At 35.8% G+C, this 22,311-nt stretch overlaps 1 protein-coding gene across 3 annotated transcripts in view; it reads right to left on the bottom strand.

Moving 5' to 3' along the window:
* The window catches only part of LOC128993840 (pleckstrin homology domain-containing family G member 4B-like), a 434,838-nt gene that overhangs the window by 260,847 nt on the left and 151,680 nt on the right, over positions 1 to 22,311 (bottom strand). For all 3 annotated transcript variants that reach the window (XM_054417888.1, XM_054417889.1, XM_054417890.1), the window contains exon 3: positions 10,897 to 11,100. In XM_054417888.1, coding sequence (XP_054273863.1) covers positions 10,897 to 11,100 — 204 coding nt within the window. The remainder of the gene's footprint in view (positions 1 to 10,896; positions 11,101 to 22,311) is intronic.

Genomic DNA, 22,311 nt, shown 5'->3' with positions numbered 1-22,311 from the left:
GACTTCGGTCCCCAAAGTTCCGGGTTCAAATCCAGTTAATCACCAAATGATTTTATTTCAGATAATGCCGCAATCTCTACGCCTGGTCTAACCTCGGGCTAGAGCCTAGTCAAACTATATTCTTAGATCTTCTATAATCTAAGACTACATGTTTGTAAACCAGATACTATAAACATGCCATGTGTTTTAGTTACGAGATTATAATCTATATATTAATAGTTATTACTTAATACACACATTTAGATAAGAAAGAATTTTTAATTTTAGAAGACACGTCAACACTTCCAGTTTCTAGATCTACGGATAAACTAAGTACGTTACTGATTTTCAAAGGGTCGCTTATTGTTAAAGTTGTCAGCCTAATCTCTTATCTATTGAGGTATCATAGTAAAACTTATAATTCAGTACTTAACTTTCTGGGCAACACAAGTAAATTCACGGATAAAGTCTGTACTTCAATCTGAAACATCTTTGTGAAGAAAACGGCGAATTAATAGAGGCGTGATTAATAGAGGCGTGATTAACGGAGGCAAAGGCGATGAAAGTCGAAAGCAAAAGTAGGATAGTTGAAAAGAACCTTAAAAAGCAGGGGTACCAGGCAAGGAAATTCGTTAGTTTGTTATGCGATGATAATACCTATGCATTTAGTGAAATTGCATGGATGTTAGGGAAGCTGTGTTATACAACAAAAAACCACAGAGAAGATTTTCTCTAACTGTGGGAAAAGGAGTTCTATGGGTTCTTGTAATTCCAGTACTATTGAAATGGGTTTATATTATTGTCATAATAAGCTTATATTTAGGTTAAAGCTTAAATTATTATTTCTTAAAGAGATTCGGTTTCTGTTTTAGTATTTGTTCCGGCTAAAATTCATAGGTGTTTGCGGCACTGCTAAAATGTTACACTAAAGTATGCCATGCGACATTCAACAAGTAGAAATAAAGGTCCATATAATCCCTTATATTATCCTGGCTACATCCCAATGATGTAGAATGTTTCCAGTTGGCGTTTTTGAAACTTGCAATCGATTCGATTTAATGGCAACAACAAGAAAACCCACAATGTTACTAGTGCAAACGGAGTGTTTACATTTCAATAAAGTAGTTTTATCCTACAACACAACTGATTGAATTAAACAAAAGAAATTTTTATTTTTTTATCGTTGCTAAAGAATATTTAAAGAACTACGTTATTGTCTAAGCGTCCTCACTCTGTTTCAAAACACGAGTAAAACAGAATTTTGCCGAAACAATTCCCGAAAATATACAGTATAATCAAACCGATAACTTTAGCATTCACAGTTTAGGCAATTTCTTAAAATGAAAGTAGCTATTACAGATCAAAGAGTACTAGAGATTAATAATGTTTCTGTACTTATTCGTGCTATTACGTTAGTCTCTATGGGGAGATATAGGTCCGAAACCACTGTGGTTTTTGGTTAAAAGTTACAACAAAAATTCAAATTACTAATACATTTTATTAAGGCCAACTTGTGAAATTGAATGAACAATTAACAATGGATTTACGTAGTATTTAAGGTAGGAATTTGAATTTGATTTGAACCGTCCTACTACAATAAATTCCCGAATGCCACTGGTATTTAAAATCACCAACACCAAAATACTTCCAGCGGAAACCGGGAGAACTCAATTGAATCGCAAACAAGCCTAACTTTTGACATTGACAACATCCTCACGTAAGTCTCATTCACAGCCTACTTAATAATCCGCAGTTTTCAGTTCCGCTGAGGTTCTAGAGTTTTTCACTCCTAAATTAATTATACCGGTCGTAGGAAGCGCAGGACGTGGGGTGGTTTTTGAGAGGGCCAAGCACAGAAAAGACAACACTGTTGTTTCAGTGGACCTCCGTTTGGCTGTAAGTCTCTAATGTTCACCACTTACTACGATACAAACAAGAGACTCGAGAGGTCTGTAAATATCTATAGGGGCATAGCTTTTATATGGGATATATTGATATGAGAGTTTGTTGAATGTGACCTTGAAATTGTGGATTGGTATAATGGATAAATTTTGTAGCGGATAGTAACTTGGTTTATACTTGAAAAACATTATTACATGTTTATTGAAAATGCAAAATATATCAAATATTTTATTTGGAAATCGATTTATATTTTTAAAGGGAAAAAGGGGCAAGCCATTTCACTTAGGATTATAATATATAGATGTTTTAATAAATTTGAATTTCTCTTGCCGGTATGTTTTTAATTTAAAATATATATTTGTTTGATCCTCGTAGCAGCAAACTTAATCTTCATTGAGCTATACTAATGTAAAGTATTTAAATTAAGGCAAATTATGTGAGTCAAAAACAACTGGGATTCGCTTAAAATAATGCTTGCTGTTACGGCGGTGTATTATTTGGGTTCAAAACTAAGAACCAACTGGTTTTACAGAGATTGTCGTCTTTCGATCAAGAATTGCGCAAAAGATGTTACTAATATGTTTTTAATTTCACTTTAAATAAAACGACCAAACCGCCGTTAAATTAGTATTTTAACATTGTCTATGGAACAGTTAATTTTACTGTATCATTAAACATTTCACAAAAGTTAACTGCGGATTCATTATTCTAGTAGAGAGTCGAAGTCAATCTTGTGTTGGTTTTTATGATTAAACGAGTCTGTTTTCAAATAGAACAAAATTGCACAATGAGATTCAGTAGAGTGTAGGGACTCGTATTAGCTCTCTTCTTTCCTCCCTGAAACGATGCACGAGACCTATTGAAATGTTTGACGCAGTCAAGTCGCGGCGATGCGTGTTCGTGTAAATGGTCTCAAATGAAAACGTCGCATCGTCGTCAAGTCTACCACGCGACTGGACTGATTCACTGATTGTCGCACGAAACTGAGGCAATCAGTGATCCAACAGATTGTGTCTGATAACTGAGTCATTCGAGCCGTATTAATAAAGAAGAGGTAAACCTTTTACTTGCGAAAATTCGAGGAAATCCTTCTATCTGTATTAATAAAAACTCAAGCAAAACCTTTTACTTTACAAGGAAAAGGTAATCCATAGAAAGTTGAGGTTTTGCTCATGACTTAAGTAAATGGTTATTAATAAAACTGACCATTTACTTTTTCTTTGAAGTAAATCCTTCAAAAATGATGCATCTGATCAGTAGCAGATTATACGTTTAAGTAAAAGGTGTGTGGTGGTTTTACAGAGTGGTGCTAAATTTTAGCGAATTTCCTAAATAGGGAAAAAGCTATTCCGTAGGTCTCATGGTAAGACCTAGACTTATGACCCATTTACTTTTCCGTTTTCAGGTCCCCAGAGGCCAAAAACCTCCTCCGTTAAAATTCATATATATGTGTGCCCGTTAGCACGATAACTCGAGCAAAGGTGATCCGATTTTGATTAAATTTGGTGCAAACGTGTAAACCTACGTTTATTCTAAGGGATTCGCGAATCAGCATAATAGGATATGAAAACGGGGGTTTATGGGCGGTTTTATGGGGTAATTGGATTTTAAAATTTTTACCCTAAAAACATAGAATTTAAAAACTTCTTTCCAAGCCATTTTGTAGAGTTTAAAAAAACTAATAATTTAGTATATCGAAGCGATATTATGCGTCTAATGGCTACGGAGAAAATTCAAAAAAACTGTAAATTTAAAATTTCCATGTTATTTTAATGGAGAAATTTTAAACTGTTGTAGTTTTCTTGTTTATGAGCATTTTTTGATCAAATTTGCATTCATTTCATACTAAACTATTACATAAAAAAAAACACCTTTTTACCCTCCCTGTAGCAGTTAACCTAAGTACTCAGTTAAACTAAAGCTATTTAAATAGGGAATGAATGTGATATTGGAGACATTTTAGTGTACATCCAATCAGGCAAATGGACATTTACTTAGTCTGCAGGTTTGCTGTGGCGGGAGTATTTTGTTTACCTCCTACTAAGCTATCAACATTTCAATAAAAATACACCTCAATACCTTCCTTGAATCAGCAAACCTAAGTACTCATTAAAATTAATATTATTTAAATAGGAAATAAATCTGACAATTTTCATGGAATATTTTAGAAGAAATCCAGCCAGGTAAAAGGAAATTTATTTAGTCTGCAGCTGCGGCGAGGGTTCCTGTGGTTATACAGTACTGCATGGTATCTACAAAGCATATATGATGATTTCTATAAACAAATTTATTATGTACCCGACTAACTATTATCATCAACCGAATGCTATGTCTAGAAAGGGGTTAAGATTATGGGGTCCCAAAATCCGGGGTAAAATTCCGGCCCACACACTCTAGATTTTATAATTTAGTTTTTTATGATTAAATTCAAAGCCGGATGCAAAACCATTACACGGAGTTGGCACAGCTAAGCCTTCGAGGGATATCAGTAGACAAAAATAGACAGGATCAGACGTGTAACATGTGATGTTCCTAAAGAACCATTTACTTCCGAGCAGAAGGATTTGCTCGGAAGTAAAAGGTAATCATTATTAATACGGTTTGAAGGATATGCTTTTACTTTTACCTTTTACTAGAAGCAAATGCTTTTGCTTCATACCTTTTCCTTTTGAGCATATCCTTCTTTTTATTAAGAAGTGTGCCAACTCCGTGTAATGGTTTTGCATCCGGCTTTGAATTTAATCATAAAAAACTAAATTATAAAATCTAGAGTGTGTGGGCCGGAATTTTACCCCGGATTTTGGGACCCCATAATCTTAACCCCTTTCTAGACATAGCATTCGGTTGATGATAATAGTTAGTCGGGTACATAATAAATTTGTTTATAGAAATCATCATATATGCTTTGTAGATACCATGCAGTACTGTATAACCACAGGAACCCTCGCCGCAGCTGCAGACTAAATAAATTTCCTTTTACCTGGCTGGATTTCTTCTAAAATATTCCATGAAAATTGTCAGATTTATTTCCTATTTAAATAATATTAATTTTAATGAGTACTTAGGTTTGCTGATTCAAGGAAGGTATTGAGGTGTATTTTTATTGAAATGTTGATAGCTTAGTAGGAGGTAAACAAAATACTCCCGCCACAGCAAACCTGCAGACTAAGTAAATGTCCATTTGCCTGATTGGATGTACACTAAAATGTCTCCAATATCACATTCATTCCCTATTTAAATAGCTTTAGTTTAACTGAGTACTTAGGTTAACTGCTACAGGGAGGGTAAAAAGGTGTTTTTTTTATGTAATAGTTTAGTATGAAATGAATGCAAATTTGATCAAAAAATGCTCATAAACAAGAAAACTACAACAGTTTAAAATTTCTCCATTAAAATAACATGGAAATTTTAAATTTACAGTTTTTTTGAATTTTCTCCGTAGCCATTAGACGCATAATATCGCTTCGATATACTAAATTATTAGTTTTTTTAAACTCTACAAAATGGCTTGGAAAGAAGTTTTTAAATTCTATGTTTTTAGGGTAAAAATTTTAAAATCCAATTACCCCATAAAACCGCCCATAAACCCCCGTTTTCATATCCTATTATGCTGATTCGCGAATCCCTTAGAATAAACGTAGGTTTACACGTTTGCACCAAATTTAATCAAAATCGGATCACCTTTGCTCGAGTTATCGTGCTAACGGGCACACATATATATGAATTTTAACGGAGGAGGTTTTTGGCCTCTGGGGACCTGAAAACGGAAAAGTAAATGGGTCATAAGTCTAGGTCTTACCATGAGACCTACGGAATAGCTTTTTCCCTATTTAGGAAATTCGCTAAAATTTAGCACCACTCTGTAAAACCACCACACACCTTTTACTTAAACGTATAATCTGCTACTGATCAGATGCATCATTTTTGAAGGATTTACTTCAAAGAAAAAGTAAATGGTCAGTTTTATTAATAACCATTTACTTAAGTCATGAGCAAAACCTCAACTTTCTATGGATTACCTTTTCCTTGTAAAGTAATTTGCTTGAGTTTTTATTAATACAGATAGAAGGATTTCCTCGAATTTTCGCAAGTAAAAGGTTTACCTCTTCTTTATTAATACGGCTCATTGATTAATACTGATTCATATTGGCATTTATAAGTACTCATAGGACTAACGAATTTCCTTGAAAAAGCGTTAAAAATGCCAAAGGTAACACACACAAAATAAACAATGACTATAATAATTAATTATACATATTTTTCATATTCGTTACAAACGTGTTGATCTTGCCTGAAAAGCTAAAACGCACCATAATGAAGGTTTTCTCTGTAATATCCCTTTTTCATCCGTCATAATTAATCGATCCATACGATTGATATGTCATTTGTAAGCTTATATTCCAGCAGAGTGATCAATGGCAACTAAAAGACAATCATGTTTTGGGCATTCGCCCCTTATATTTTTTTATTTTTGGAGAGTGCTTTCAAAGATCCAGTGTAGGAAAGTTTATGAAAATGAATGTTAAATAAGCCACTTTTATTGATAAGTAAAGCATGATTGGGATACGTCAATAATGCTCTCTTTGTGCTCTCTTAATACAATAGTTAATCAGAGAGTTTATAAAAAATTAAGTCGATAGTTTAGTGACACAAATCAAGTAATAACAAGAGCACCCATTTACCAACTTCTGAGATACTGCTAAAACTCAATTTAACGTTCCAATTGAACCTGAATCTAATTCTATTTCCAACACACATTGCACAATGCAACTACACCGTGTGATACCACCCTAAAAGGAAAAGTAAATTAACATTTTCTACATTACCGATACACAATTCCACCTCATTTTACCAAACCGTGAGTCGGTGGTTTCCGTTACTCCGTGATAGGTGATAGCCAGCCCCCGTATATTACTGCACGGGGGCCGGCCCCACCCAAACCCATTCGGCGATGACAGAATAATCAACGTTTCCTGAAATGATTGTGTTCCGACGCAACGTAATTATTTCCACAAATAAAAGAGTTGGAAACCAATAAGGAAATGAGATAATGGCGATCGGGTAGGATTAATGTGTGTGATCTAGTGAGCGTGAGGTCGTAGGTGATTGTTATTGGCTTGTTTTTTAGAGATAGACAATTCAAATTAAGAACTATGTAGCGTGTCACTAACCCTCTGACCAGATATTTGGTTTGGAAGTTTTACAATTTTTCAGTCCGTAACTGTAACCTATACTTTTAAGTGTTTTTAGCCAAATGTTTGTTATTTTAATTGTTTATGGTACATCACGCCATTTCAATGTTTAAAATAGAAAATTTACTTAAAACACGTCGGAAGGAAATGAGAAGGCATGCGGAAATCGACTTCCAGATTGTGAGATCCATTCCCCATGAAACTAGATAAAACCTGCTTGCTTTTCTCAGCTACCTACGTAGCATGTATATTTTATTCCTTTGAAGTAGGGATACCAACTTAACTTTTTTTAATACCGGTAGGTATACTAAATTAGAACATACTTCTTTAACATAAGTAGCCTAAATAAAACTCTTCAACTACTATAATTATCATGATACACCTAAAAAGAAATAGATTTATAAGTATATCAAACTCTAATAAAGGTTAATTAAACTGTTTTCATTTCTAACAAACCCCTAGCTACAACAGCTATATACAAAAATAGTATACAATTATGCAACCACGTTTTTTTGCAAACGTAATGTGCAAAACAGAAAATTTATCTATGCAGGTCTTTAAACTTATTTTAGACGAAGCTAACAAGACCGTTTAGTGGCAGCACATCGTATGGAAATGTGGGAGATTTACCAGAGGAGAGCGCTGCAGTTTTGACAAGAGGATGCGTAAATCAGGAGTGGGAGCTGTTGTGCAGCGGCGAGGAGGAAGTTTCTTCATCCGTCGGAGAACTTATCTGCCATAATGTCCGAGGGACGGCCACGCCGGGGCGGGTTGGCCCTGGTCGGGGTTCGAGATGAATTAAACATAGAGTAATACGAGCTGTCCTGCGGCGATGACGAATTGTCTGTCAAACAATGTATAGACAAGTGGGAGAGCGGTTGGAGTGGTTGTGAAACAGGACTCCCATTCGTGTTAAAACGTACTTTTTGAGGCTTATCTTTATCTTTGTCACTGAAAATGTGAGTTATCAGTTAATTAGTTGATAAATAAAACCAAGAGGCCACAAGGTTTTCTTACGCAAACCAAAATCTGCCACAAGCAAAACAGCAGACATGAGATTGAAAATAATAAAGATGAGTAATTTAATTTTGTGATAAATATGCAATCTTGAAAACCAATATTTACGTTAATGTAAACTAATTTATTATATCATTACTACTGGCATTAAAACGTAAGGGTGTAAAATATCAATTTGAATTAAAATCACCATCTATTAAATGCATCTCCATGATACAAATATATTGCAAATCATCACCCAGTTTTGCTATATTTACCTCTATTTCGAATGTTATGTTATTTGGTCACTTAAGGTGTGTCCAAATTACTTTTACCATAGTAAAATAATTGTAATTGTGTACGATAAAAGTTTGTACTCTCCTAAACCAACGTCAAAACATACATCACATCTAATCAGTCTAATCATACATGTTAAATTTTTATAAACGTAATATTATTATTTTGACGTTGTTTTCAGCATATTTATCGATAATTAATTATACAAACAACCCTAAATGTAACATGTGTTATACAAATTGCCATTGGTTTTATCAACCATAGACTAACCAACACAAGGGAGTATGATTATACAATGATCAACATAATGAGTTCGTCAAAAAGAAATTGTACAATTGCCATAATTAATACAAACTAGAACAACGTTTACACAGAAGTCCCTGTGGGGTACCGGAACTAAATATCATTTGGAATGAAATCGAAACTAGATTTTTAATTTGATTCCCAGTTCACACACAATGTTCGTTTAATTTCTGTGCCGACTTTAATTAAACCCGATAATAGGTTTGGGCTACGAACCAAATTTTACTTTGTGATACAATAATCTAATTATTGTTGAGACTGTATTGGAGCGAGAAACAATCAACTAGAAAGTATTGTTAAGATATTAAATTTGTAAGAGTCCATATATCATCGAGTATATATTGGTCGTACATGTTTCCGGTTATAAAATCGCATCAAAGAAGTGAAAGTGTAATAAGTAATATGATATAAATTACTCGCTTCATTACATAACTATAAGTGATAACTATAACTTGTGATACAAATATAAATACAGTACATGTTTCTTTTAGTGAATTTTCCTATAGTTAGTAGGTACTCCTGGCCAATGCCCGGGAGAACTGTATGTATGTTTTTTTATATGAACGTGTTTTAAACTTTAAAATAAAATTTTGAAAAAAAGTGTTATATTAAACAGTTATTTAGAAAATAATATTGGTGTTTGGAAAATAATAGATGGTGAACAATTGTATTTTACAGCGTATGATTAATTAAAAACGCTGTAAAACGAGTTATACAATAGTAATTGAACGGATATATTAAGTACAGTTTATTATTTTACTAATTAATTATCAAACTTGACCAGAGTCTGCACATAAATGCAATTGAGATTACGTTCATTAGTTAATAATGTTAACTAAAGTAACTTGTACTGAATTTGCTATTTTTATTATAAATACAATATTAGCTTGTGTGCCTTTTTTCAGTTAAAAAATTAATGTGTTTTACATCTAGTTGTAAATTGGTCCAGCATTTACAATCTTATCGTCCGGACCATATAACAAGTGAGAAATCTCACAGTTATTACTGTGCATGAAAAGCATAAGATTTTCTAAACAAGAAATTCAACAAAAATCCATAACGGCGAACATTCCTACATTTCACCAAACAAACAATTCAAACTTCAGCGACCATCATTCAAATCTATGATCGCACAGGTCCACAATGAATGGTTCACCTGGGTAGGAACACATGTTTCTGTATGGTTTACCATATTTACGGTCGTGTCGTCGCTACATTGCTTGTTTGGGCCACCCCCACCCCCACTCGGCGCTGTACCGGTTTGGTATTTAGTCTTTTGACTTGTTTATACCTCCCGTCCCATTTGTTTGTCGTATGTACGCCTGTCGGTCCAACAATCCTACAATCCTATTGTCGGGTCTCCTTTGATACTGTGAAATGTCGTTCGTTCACCTCCCTATAAATTCGAGTTGGAGCTTCGGGTCGAGTGGACGTTGGTGTTCTGGAGATGGAAGATTTGTAACTAGATGGAAAATCTAAAGATGGGTTTGGTGAAATGTTGATTAACTAACATTAATTTGGCAAAATGTTGTATTATTTACTTTTGGTGTAGGAGAATTATTCTTGCAGGATATAGTTATAGTCCTGGCTGGAAATTAATAGGCTAAATCTCAAGTAACGACCTTGAATGACCTCCCGTGCTGATCAAGTGAAAATACAACGATCGTAGGGAACATACTACATCAAGATACACAAGAACATCAAAGAAACTTATAAAACTAGATCAGTTCAAGCAAAACCTATAGCCGTAGAGGACATGATTGTAATCCCTAAAGTTTTGAGGGATGGTATTGTACTGCTATAAGATATCGAATTAGACTTTATTTCAATAACAGTCTACTGAAGATCTTCCTGCCTACTAAAAGAACGGATTACTTAGTATCCTACTCAATCAATTACTCAATAACCAGGAATAAGATACAGTAATTTACAATCAATAGTAAAAACTTATTCTGTCGTCGATCGGGCTAATAATTTTCAAAGAGATAATGGTGGCAAAACAAAATAGTATCTGATATCTAAGGCGCTGAAAAATCTTACTCTAATGATGCAGCAAAAAGTATTTTTCTGGATATAGTTGTCAAATTAATAATACCATAGACAAAAATAATGAAATGATACTTTGATACATCGTCGTCGATAACTCCTGCATCAGACTGACTTAACCTCCTGCATGTGGAGAGGAGACACCTAAATATTCTAAATGTATAGAAACACAATGTCTTACCTCAATGAACGACCTCTGGATGACCTCCTGCATCAACGCCGCTGCAGGTTGACAAAACTCCGCCTCAAACCTGGCGGTGTTGCCATGGTAGCTGCACACCAGCAGATCCCTGGCCTGTCTGACCAGCACGGGGCGAGTGCGAGGGTAGTTGGAGTACAAGGGTCCGAAGTACTTGTCCGTCAGTCGCTCTATCTCGGTCTTGGCCTACAAGAAGAGAAAATTTTTGAAATATGTGTAAAATCCAAAATCTAAATTAAAGAAGTTCAAAATTCAAATCTACTAATAAGAACTACCGGCAAAGAGGCCTGGGGTAACCAAAAAGTCTAATGCTAATAATTCACCACCACCTAATCTCCCAATGGCCAAAGGCGAGGTTTTACACTCTTACTTTGTGAACCTTTGAAGATCGCGCAACTCTGGGTGACCACATAAACACACACATACTGTACACTCATCTCCATACTTGGCTTAAAATACCTACTTTGTATGGTGGCCATTTCACTGAAAGGTATTAAATATTACAATTGGCTAAAAAATAGCTTTAGTAAGCAGTGTGTTAGACTATAATTTGCCTAAATCTGCCGTCTTAAATGACTTCAACAAACGATTAAAATTTTGATAGTTGCTGTCCCATATAGCAGCTAGCCTGATTATGTTGAGGTACTGCTTCAATGCTACTGAGACTACTCCAGCCTCTCACCGGAGATTCTCAAGATGAATTACCTCCCTCAGACTGGAGAGTCTCAACTGGAGCTCAGAGATGAAATCAAACCTCATTGTCTCCGACAGGGTACATCAGACCCTGTGTGCCGGGAGAGAACAAAGCATGTTCGAGGAGGAAGCGGTTATGGTGGTAAGTGTTATCTTTAGTGGAGGACCTCCCACATGGTGTCATGGATCCGACACTCGTACAGGGAGTTGTGGAGGTTAGTGAGTGGGTTAGGGTAGAGAGGGTGACGCTATTGGGCCAGGAAAGGTTACCGCTATTATTTCAGATGTGTGCACGCAGTTTTCACAAAATCTAAGTTAAGGTGAAAAATCTCCTAGGTTGTGTTAGAGAAATTTCTTTACAGTTATTTTGCAGTGACGAAAGTTTAATTCGACCAGGTAAGTACCTGCGTATTGGTTAGCAAGACGTGACGTCTTCATCATTATGGAACAACGAACCATACTCAAATTTAATTACTAAGTTTTAAGGAAACAATTCTCCTATATCAGGTCCGTCTTTTGTCTGATTCAATCCACACAAAATCTTGAAACCATATATAAACAAATACATGTAAACTTGAAAGAGGCTGCTGATCTCAAAAAAACGCTGTATACTTCGTAACTATCATTTTGGAACAGTTTTTAACTTCACGCAAATTAAAGTGAATTGGGTTTTAGGTAGCTTTGAAGTAATCATTAAATACAAAGTGTCACCTTTGTTATGGATTCCAGAAAAACAAAAGAGATGTGTCAAAATGTTCTAAATGATACAAAATGTATCGAGACTGAAACTAATATCATTGACTGTATGTATACCATGAACCATTATGGTATATCAATGCTTATAGTACCAACATAAGAGGCTAGTCAGGTGGTTACAGCAGAGAACCTTTGTCCTGGAAGTCCTGGATACAAATCTTGCCAACTATCACTACCTTCTAACTGTCTCTCCGCTGCGCTAACTATGACTTGCTGGTTTACGGCTCACATTAAGCTTTAGATTCTCAAATTTAAGTAAACACTATACTTTTTTGTCTCCAGGAGAGAAGAAATGTCTTCTAATTGGCCATAACCCATCACAGAAAGTCATACGACAATTTAATCAAAACATGACAGTATTGTAAAGCTACGAAAGTCATCAAACCCTAATCAACTAATGGTAATTATTATTTTGAATTTCCTGCAGCCACAGAGTTACCGAGCCATTCCCCATACACACGCATGTCAATCAACCATCGGATTAGAGGTCACCTTGATCACGTGAGGAGTTCATAATCGCAACTTAATAATCACTCCGTAGCTTATGGATATTTAATAGGTGGGTGTCGCTGCCGTGAGAAACCGAGAGTTGGGAAACTCAGATTTAGATTGGTCTGGGAACATTCTCGAAACGTGGATTCAACATTTAAATTAATTCTGCTACCATAAACATTGTACACAAGAGTACAAACGAATCATCAGCATTTATCATCGGTATTTAGTAGTAATTAAATAAATTTCTTGAAAACTAAACAAGACCAGTCTGGTATTGCCAGAAAACTTTAAATGGTGAACCATAACACAGTAATTCAACTACTTGCTACCATTATCTACCAATCGCGATGTACAGGATGAGGGGGTAAATATTACACAGATAAGATAAACGTTAACCTTAATTGTTGTGAACATTAGCCATTACACTACACCATACAAGTGGATTACTGGGTTATCTCTGAGAGATAACCTGAATTACTCATACCTGTCTCACCTATTGATTATAGATTGGTTTTATGTTGACACACGGTTGTATGTTGTATACATAGAAAGGTTTAAAAAATCACATTTCGTTTTCAATTCACACAGTTACGAGGAAGACTATGTTCATGGATTACAGATGTTATGAATTTACAATCACAAATCTTTCCAAACTGATTCGAATTGGTTTTCGCCTCTTTCATAAGGAAAATACCTAATCCTTAAATAATTAGCATATCTTAAAATACTCTGGAAATCTTTGATGCTGTATATCAGTCCGTAACTGCACAAAGCCGTAATCATTACATAATATACAGTAAAACCTGGAATATTTACGGACATTTAAAATGATTGCTAAAACTAACTGTCAGCTGATGTTTCAATCTTGTCTTAAACGAAAAGAAATATTCTAAGCCGTTGAATTCCTCATGAAGCCAATTAAGGATTTTTAGAAAGGGGAGCTTTATTGAGGAACATCAATATATATTCCTTGATAAAGGAATACAACCATTATCAATTTGTAAGTACCTAAAACCATTAGCCATGAAATGGCTAATCAACTATACCATATGTGCACATTGTCCTGTGTGTCATATACAGTCATATTGTAGCTATTGTCTAAGATATACTAGTTCGAAAGAGTTTTTACAATTCAACTTACTTACCTTGGCAATATGTGCTCCTGAACATTGTGTATTTTACCTAGTGTTCAGGGGCACTCCGATATTATTGCCAAGAGTACAAGAGTATAGTTGATGCATTTATGCATGTAAGTAAAAAAAAACCAAGACGATTCAGGTCGATTTCAGTCGAAATTTAGAGACCATTAGTCAAGTGTTAGTATTATTTATGTACTAACAAAAGCTATTACACTTTGGATGACTCCCACATAAGTTTGTCAGATATTTTTGCTCCCGGATGCTTGGGTAGCCTAACATCTGTGTGACCCTGACAAAGTTCAAGGTCCAGATTTATATATCTGCCCTCATTTATTCCTCGACAGTCGCAGATCTGATAGGTAATTTCTCATAGTTTACTTACTCCTACTGCCTGTGGACAAGAAGGCATGCCAAGGGTACACCACACCCACCCTACACCAACGCACTTTGTAAATTATACATTGAATTAAATACAACGTCATTTAACTCATTGCTATAATGACGAAATAAAATAACTCCTTACGAAGTGGTAGACAAATTTATTACCCTGCTGAGAAGTAGACGATTCAATTTTATACGTTTGTTGACATTCCTATTACGTGCTAAGGTTGTAGCTTATTTAATGATAAACAACTATCTTTTCAATAGAATTGCTAACATACTGTCCTGCTGCAAAATCCCTATTTTTTTCGTATACCAACCTGTCATGTCTAGGTAAAAGGCTAAATTAATATATGTAATATGTGAATTTAAATCAGTAAGGTTAGGTACAGAGAAGTGGGTTTAGATTCGCATATAACTCGAAGCTCATTAATGAAGCTTCATCATTGGAAGTATTGTGCTACATAATTCCCAACAGTATAAGATACACAATTACTTAATAACTTCATGTACATCAACAAATCAAACTAAGACTGGTTTGCTGATTAACACGTCTGCAAGACATTCACACTTTCAAGTTAACCCAATTACCGCTGTCAAGTCTAGTATGATTTATCCACTTCTCCATATTCCCGACGTAGTTCCTATGGAAGCAGGCCAGATGGCGTCGTCTCAGAACGTCTAAAGGTCATCCATTCTTCCTTCCGAAACGCAAAGGTTAATCTGTGCAAGGCCTTTAGGTCAGGGCAGGTAAATGCAATGGTGGTATTTCAGTTGAATGTTGAATGGAGTCTGATGAAACTGTGAGTGATACAATTGTCGTGTCAAACAGACAACTCTGGGTCGATTGACATGCTGTGATTTCGTCGTGAGAGGCGGTTTAGATTCCTTGGGTTTCTTAAATTGACGACACATAATGCTCACTCGTTCCGTTGCAGCATTGCATCAACATAAACAAAACATCGACACAAACATGAGTACGCGCAACTTGATCAAACTCTGCAACACGGCGAAAAATAAAACTAAATAACTCTCACATAACTCTCATGGTGTATAAAAATGTTGACGAATCCACGAATCCAAGAAAGAAAACGATTTTAAAAACAGTTAACTCTGGAGTTTTATTTGAAGTAATTTTCATCTAAAACTGTTTACATTTTACCATTGTAATAAAAGGTCTTCTTCATATTAGTGTATCTAAGGTTGTTTCAATTAACGGTTGTGTAATCCAATTTGTAACAATAGCGATAAGGTGTGTAAAGCAAAGAAGACAAGACACGATCGCGAAGTGTATAAGAGCGGCATGAGCTGTGAGCACCCTCTAAGAGAAATTCCATCTCCCCTGCAAACAAACAGACGTCAACTCCGTACTTTATTACATAGGGTCGGTTTTGTTCGATAATCTTCACTGCAGAAAGAACAGGGTTACAATTACACTGGAAGAATGATTTGAAATCAATTGTGTCAAGAACTTTTGAATTATTTTCCTTAAATGATTCTAAAAACGACTTGAAATATCTTAATTTGAACAGCCTATACAACACTTGGGAATTAGATTTAACGGAGTCCAATTGAAGGGTTATAGTGCCACACATTATACTGTTTGAATAAACCCTTAAGAATCGTTTTCAAAAAATGTAAATACAAAGAAGGGGTTACTGACTATAAAAAGAAACATAAAAGATAGAACCCCTGTAGTGAAGGAGGGGTTTTATAGAGACAATCACCGATAGTTAGTCTATTTGGGCAAACGATTTATTTCGTTCTTTTACAAAATTCGTTACTTCTTCCAGGTGGTTTTATATATACCACCTTTTAAATTTTATAAAAGTTGAGTGCAAAATGTCATAAAGGCATAATGTTTTGGTATTATGCAAAACATTTCGCATCAAAACCATTAAGTTGGGTACAACATTTACTATGAATTCCATTACTGATTCCATCCATGTAAATTAGCTACGATGAACAATGTCCTTAGATATATTTGCCAACATTTTTGTATTTTCAGACATGAAAACAGAATTAAAACATTTCGTCCATAAGATCTTTTATTTTCCATCCGTTTTTTAGCGAATTTCCCATATAGGGAATAAGCTATTACCGTAGTACTCATGGTAAGACCTGGACCCGGGACCGATTTTTTTTTTCGTTTTGAGGTCCCTAGAGGCCAAAAACACCATCCGTTCAAATTCATATATATATATATATATATATATATATATGTCCATCAGCATGATAACTCGAGCAAAAATGATCCGATTTTGATGAAATTTGGTACAAACGTGTAAACCTACGTTTATTCGAACGAGTTCGCGATCCAGCATGATCGGACCATGGGAACGGGTGTTTACGGGGGGTTTTATGGGGTAAAAATGGGTTTTTCCTATTTTTGACACAAAAAACATAAAATTTTAAAATTTCTTTCCAAACTATTTTGTAGAGCTTAAAAAAACAAATAATTTAGTATATCGAAGCGTTATAATGCGCCTAATGGTTACGGAGAAAATTCCAAAAAATTGTTAATTTAAAATTCCCATGTTATTCTTATGGAGAATAAGTAAACCGTTGTAGTGTGCTTGTTTATTAACATATTTTGCCCAAATTTGGAAAATGTTTTTATTTCTTACTAACTATTAACATTTTACATAAAAAAACACTTTTACCCTCCCTGTTGCAGCAAACCTAAGTATGTGTTAAACGGATTCTATTCAAATAGCCTAGGGAATAAATGTGATATTTTTAAGGAGACATTTTAGTCTAAATCCAATCAGGCAAATGGAAATTCGCTTAGTCTGCAGGTTTGCTGCGGCGGGGGTATTTTTAGTTATGAATAATTCCCTATATCGTGTTACGAGTATTTTTATCAGTTAACCGTTAGTCTTCCTATTAGTAGCTGTTTAAATATTTAATGATATCGTTTTCAACTCAGTGAATATTTGTTTTAGATCTCCTCAGAACCTTACGTCACTTTTGACCTGTATTTGACACAAATATTTACTTTACTGTGACTGATGGTGTTACGTAAATAAATGATATGCTCACGCAACAACAAGGGATTAGTAAACGACTTATGACTAGGTTTCACGTCATGTTTGTTTTTACTGCAATTATTATGTGTAATTTGTAATAAATAATTAATTAATTCGGTGATATTTTCAAGCTAGAAGAGACCTGCAAGATTAAAACTCCGATAAAGGGTAAATAAAATACCAACGAAATCGATTTACGTCATTAGGTTTTTGAGTTGATTGCGTTATTTAGATTTAACTGCTATCTGTGTAATATTCTATAAAAAAATAAATTACTCTACAACATATCCTCATACCCCAGATTCCAGATCCCGAAACGTTGTGTATTGTTTTTTACTTTCGTGATGGAAAATGTCCGCAATAAACTTTTGAACAACATATCCTCATAACAGTGGAAAATGTCCGCAATAAACGTTTGAACAACATATCCTCATAACAGTGCTCACAATTACCAGTCGGCGTACGATTAAAATTCACCGTTTGACTGCTAACCTTATAAACATGAGCAAAATGTGGGAAGAAGAATGTTTAACTATTAAAGTCATTGACAGAATTTACTAAAGGACATTCCGTAAAACTATTCTACAGACAATTTAAAGGTTTTTCTTCTTTCTTTTTTTTCAAACTTTATATCCAAGTTTAATTATGTACGGCAACTGTACAACTACAGAAGGAGAGCTCCAGTGAAACGAATTTCTTTTGTATTGGAAGCAGGAACTTCAAGAGAAGTGGCGCAAGTCGCCACAGTCGACAAGACTTGGACTTGGACTTGGAGTAAAATTTGAGCAAACGCATTCATTTTATAAATATCCAACGACATAAATAGCCCACTGGACAGCTTCAACAGAGGGGCTACTACGGGCAACGAGCATGGCGAATAGCAAATGGATTGCACTTCAAAGCGTGAACCATATGCCAGGAAGCGCCAGGGGCTATTTACAGAGCTCTTACAATAAATGCCCGTGGCCAATGGAGTTACCCGCAATTAAGATCCCCGGTGCAAGGGTAGGTTCCTTCCTGCAGGGGTGTTATCCCGTTGGGCCCACCCTCGCCACCCGCGTCCCGCCGGTCACGGCGGGGACTCACAAGTGTGCCGACATGGAAACCATTTTTGTGACAAGATCAAGAGGTGATCGATTTCGTCTGAGGGTGCTGATTCTTTTTTGTCCTCTGGGGGTGGAATTCCCAGGATTGGGTTAGACGCGGTCGACCGACTCCGTTGTCCCGTAGATTGGACGATGAGACGCAATTATTACTGCACGATAGTATAATTTGGCTTTTGTTCGTCTGTGGGAGTGAGAGTAAGATTTATAGGACGATAAAACACAAAATGTGTAGCTTCTTGGTCATTTTATTTCTATACTCACCTACGTTATTATTAAAATATTGAATTGCATAAGTACAAAGTGTAATTTTCATGGTTTAGGACGAATCCTAAAAAGTGTTAGAGCTTCTTCCAAAAAAACATATCGGCTAGCTGCTAAAATTCTAGCCTGTCCAGAACTGTATCCATTGATGTAAAACGCTATCTTTTTCTAATTTATGTAGATATAGTCAGGGGAGAAGTATATTTTTAATCTTTTAAATATGCATGGAATAATACCATTTACAGTTCACCAATCACAATGGGACCTAATTTATTTTCTGTAGCTGGGATAAATGAATCGTTTAATGCTTTCCCAACTAAATCAAATATCGACAGTCAAATATCCACAGTTATTTATGTATAACAATGCGTCTATATATAAAACCCTAAGTTTCAACACACCTATATTCTTTTCCTTAAAACATACCAGTCTCACTAAGTTTAAAAATCCAACCTATAACCAAACAAAAAAAACTATTAACTTTCTTTGCAAGTAAACTTTATCTACCAACCCTCCTCAACCAGTTTTGATGAAGACTTTCTATCAAACAACATGAATGAGCGGCTGTCCACGTCAAAACAGCTGATTTACGTAGTAATCCCATCACTGCGTCTCCCTCTGTCATCAGTCCATTACTCCAGTTCCCTCCAATTTTCCGGCGAGCGCTTCCCGCTTCCCGCCTCTTTTACGGACGATTGGTCCTCGGACCCACGACATGCGTAGGCTAATAACACGTCCTGTATAAATCTGCAGCTGTAAATCTACCCAAAGGGCGGCTATTAATAATGCGAATTTGTGCTCAACCATGTGAACGAGATGTGATGTCAGCTAGAATTCACAAACTAGGGGGAGAGACGACGATATTTTGCTGTAACAAGAAGATGCTGAGAAAAATATGCGTATAGCTGTCCTTGATTATTAGTCTTCCAATAAATGGCCCAGACAAAAACAAAACGAATCTTAGGCTACTAATAAATCTGTCATATTCCGTCAAAACTCATCGTGGCTTTCAAATGTACACCTTTATGGTCCGAAATCTTACGAATCGTATCTAATCCAATCCAATTCAAATACCAAACTAATGTACATACATGTACTATTAAAAGTTACTGATAACTGCCATAGTAAACTCAAAACACTTCGTGTTCTGCATTTAAAAAGTAATTGTAACTGTAAAAAATACCACTGCAAAAAATAAATTAAAAAAACTGAAGTTCCAAACCGATTTGACTCAAGATATTTTTTAATCTAGAACAACATACGCTCAAAGACACATGACTAGTTAAAATATTCACCTATTTAGAGCCAACAAACCTCATCTTATGGTAAAAGTGGGTGATGTTTTTGCCATCACAGGAGATGGTCTAAGAATCCAGCGCTTGACAATTATTGCGTTTACCGTTAGTGAACATAAACCTCTCGCAGTCATCTCGCCATGTAGGGGAGGTCATGATTCGAGCCGAATCTATAAACTAGCTGGAATATCCTAGTCATACATTCCGAGCAGATTGAAGGCGAGTGCCGCGGTCGAGAGGCGGTTATGACTTCTTGCGAGTCTTCTTAGGTGTTTCAACAAGGCTATGGTTGCAAGAAAGTTCTGTTTAAACCAGATACAAAATACTTAAGCAAATAACCTAGATGTAATACTTGAGAATCATTTGAGTTGGAGAAATGTAACCAAGTTATAAAACCGAATTAATAAAAGACCAAGATTATATATAAACAATGTTAGGTTATTAAACATGTTACATTGACTGTCTCGATAGGTTTATTTCAATACTCGAACTAATTTCAAAGTGGTATTGATGCTCCCTGGTGTGGATTAACGTCCGCACTAGTGAGTACTACGACTATCCGCAGTACTATCCTGATAATTAGACCAATTCGTAAATTACAAGGAAAAATGTGGTTCGGATTCCACTATAAACTGTAGGTCCCTTAGTTGCCATTAGCTGTATGGGCTATTAATTAACAGCTGTGTCTAAGGAACATGTCGACCTTAGTCACTAACAAGACTACAAGATCGCGCCACTCATCCTACACTCATCCTTCACTCATATTTGGGTTAAAATACGCACATAGTGGCGTCCCAATCTTAAATAATTGATAATTGATAATTACGTACACGTTTTTGTTATTCCTTGATATTTGGAGGAACTAATTTAAATCAGTTAATGTTCCAAAGGTCACGATTGTATCGCTAATTTAAACGAAGTTACATAAATAAAGTTTCAAATTATCCGATTTCTAGGAGTTCCAAAAACAAATTACAAAATAAATAAGCAAGATAAAGGAGTTGAGTTGTAGTTAGTACAGTATTTGTATGACGACGGACTAGAGTGAGTGTTTAAAAGCGAAGATGACTAAAAGATACTAGATCCTGGATGAGATGATGACTTTCTTACTGGTTAGAATCTGCGTTTTTTTGCCAATACTATTTATTACGAGCCTAACGGAGAAGGACAGCTGGGTCCGGCTACGAACCATCAAAAAGCTCCTGACTTTTCTCAGGATCGAAATGGTAACCTTGTTAAGTAAATGAGCATTACACCCCTTTAGGTGACCAGCTGTTATTCCAAATACGAAGTACTTACACGTGCTTGTTCAAATAACTGTCTGGAGTGAGCAACTCAGGATTGTCGGCTGACGTAGATATATTCTCATGGAAAGGAAGCAGAAAGCAAGGTGCAACCCTTAGCACTCGCAAGGGATTGTTACGACTTATGTCTGGTAAGGGCTAAGGTTTGCCAGATGACGTTGCAATATTCCAAAGAGGACACTGATAGTTGAGATCAGATGGTGGCCGAGATACGTAGAGCCGCGGGGTCTGGGTCAGAGGTCGGCGTGGCTCACGCTGCGACATGCGACAGATCTCCTTGTACGGCGCCCGCGACATTTGTCGTCCGTGTTCCCACGCCGGAACTAACCGACATCTATAAACGCTCAAAGTGATAGTAATTGTAACGGGTTGAGCGATATATTGGTGCTTAGAGCATGAAAATAGCACGGTTCTGAACGATTCGTTTTCAAACACGTTAAAACTGTATGATGTTGAAGTGCACAAGGTAAACACCAACTAACCAAGACCTACCTAACATCACACATTGCTGAAGACACATTAAGCCTTCTCTCTTTACACCTAATTACTAAGACATTTTACTTTATGTACGTGTAGCACATTTTAATACCATCGCTAAAGAAATTATCATAAGGATGTTAATGAATAAGTTTTTTTTTTATGCGGGTGAAACTTTCCTCCCCTGCTACAAATACCCATCTTTGTATTCCAGATTGTCATTTAATAATCGTATATGATAGTTTGTTGTATCTACGAGTTTTTTTACGAGATATACACCACATGATTGGACGATGGTATTTCCATATCTACAGCCGTTGGTGATTAGGACAATCTGAACCAGATCAAAACCCCACCATGGAGCTCTGATTCTCAAGCTCTTCTTCCTTAAAATGTAATAAATAAACCAGCCGGGCCTAATACACAGCACTAACGAATGAATACACAAAACTCGGAGTTGA

This window comes from Macrosteles quadrilineatus, unplaced genomic scaffold, assembly GCF_028750875.1.
Source record: "Macrosteles quadrilineatus isolate MER2022 unplaced genomic scaffold, UCM_ALF_1.0 Scaffold_5__1_contigs__length_97177068, whole genome shotgun sequence".
Lineage (NCBI taxonomy): Eukaryota > Metazoa > Arthropoda > Insecta > Hemiptera > Cicadellidae > Macrosteles > Macrosteles quadrilineatus.
The sequence above is the reverse complement of the archived record's forward strand: the minus strand, read 5'-3'. Positions and strand labels throughout refer to the sequence as shown.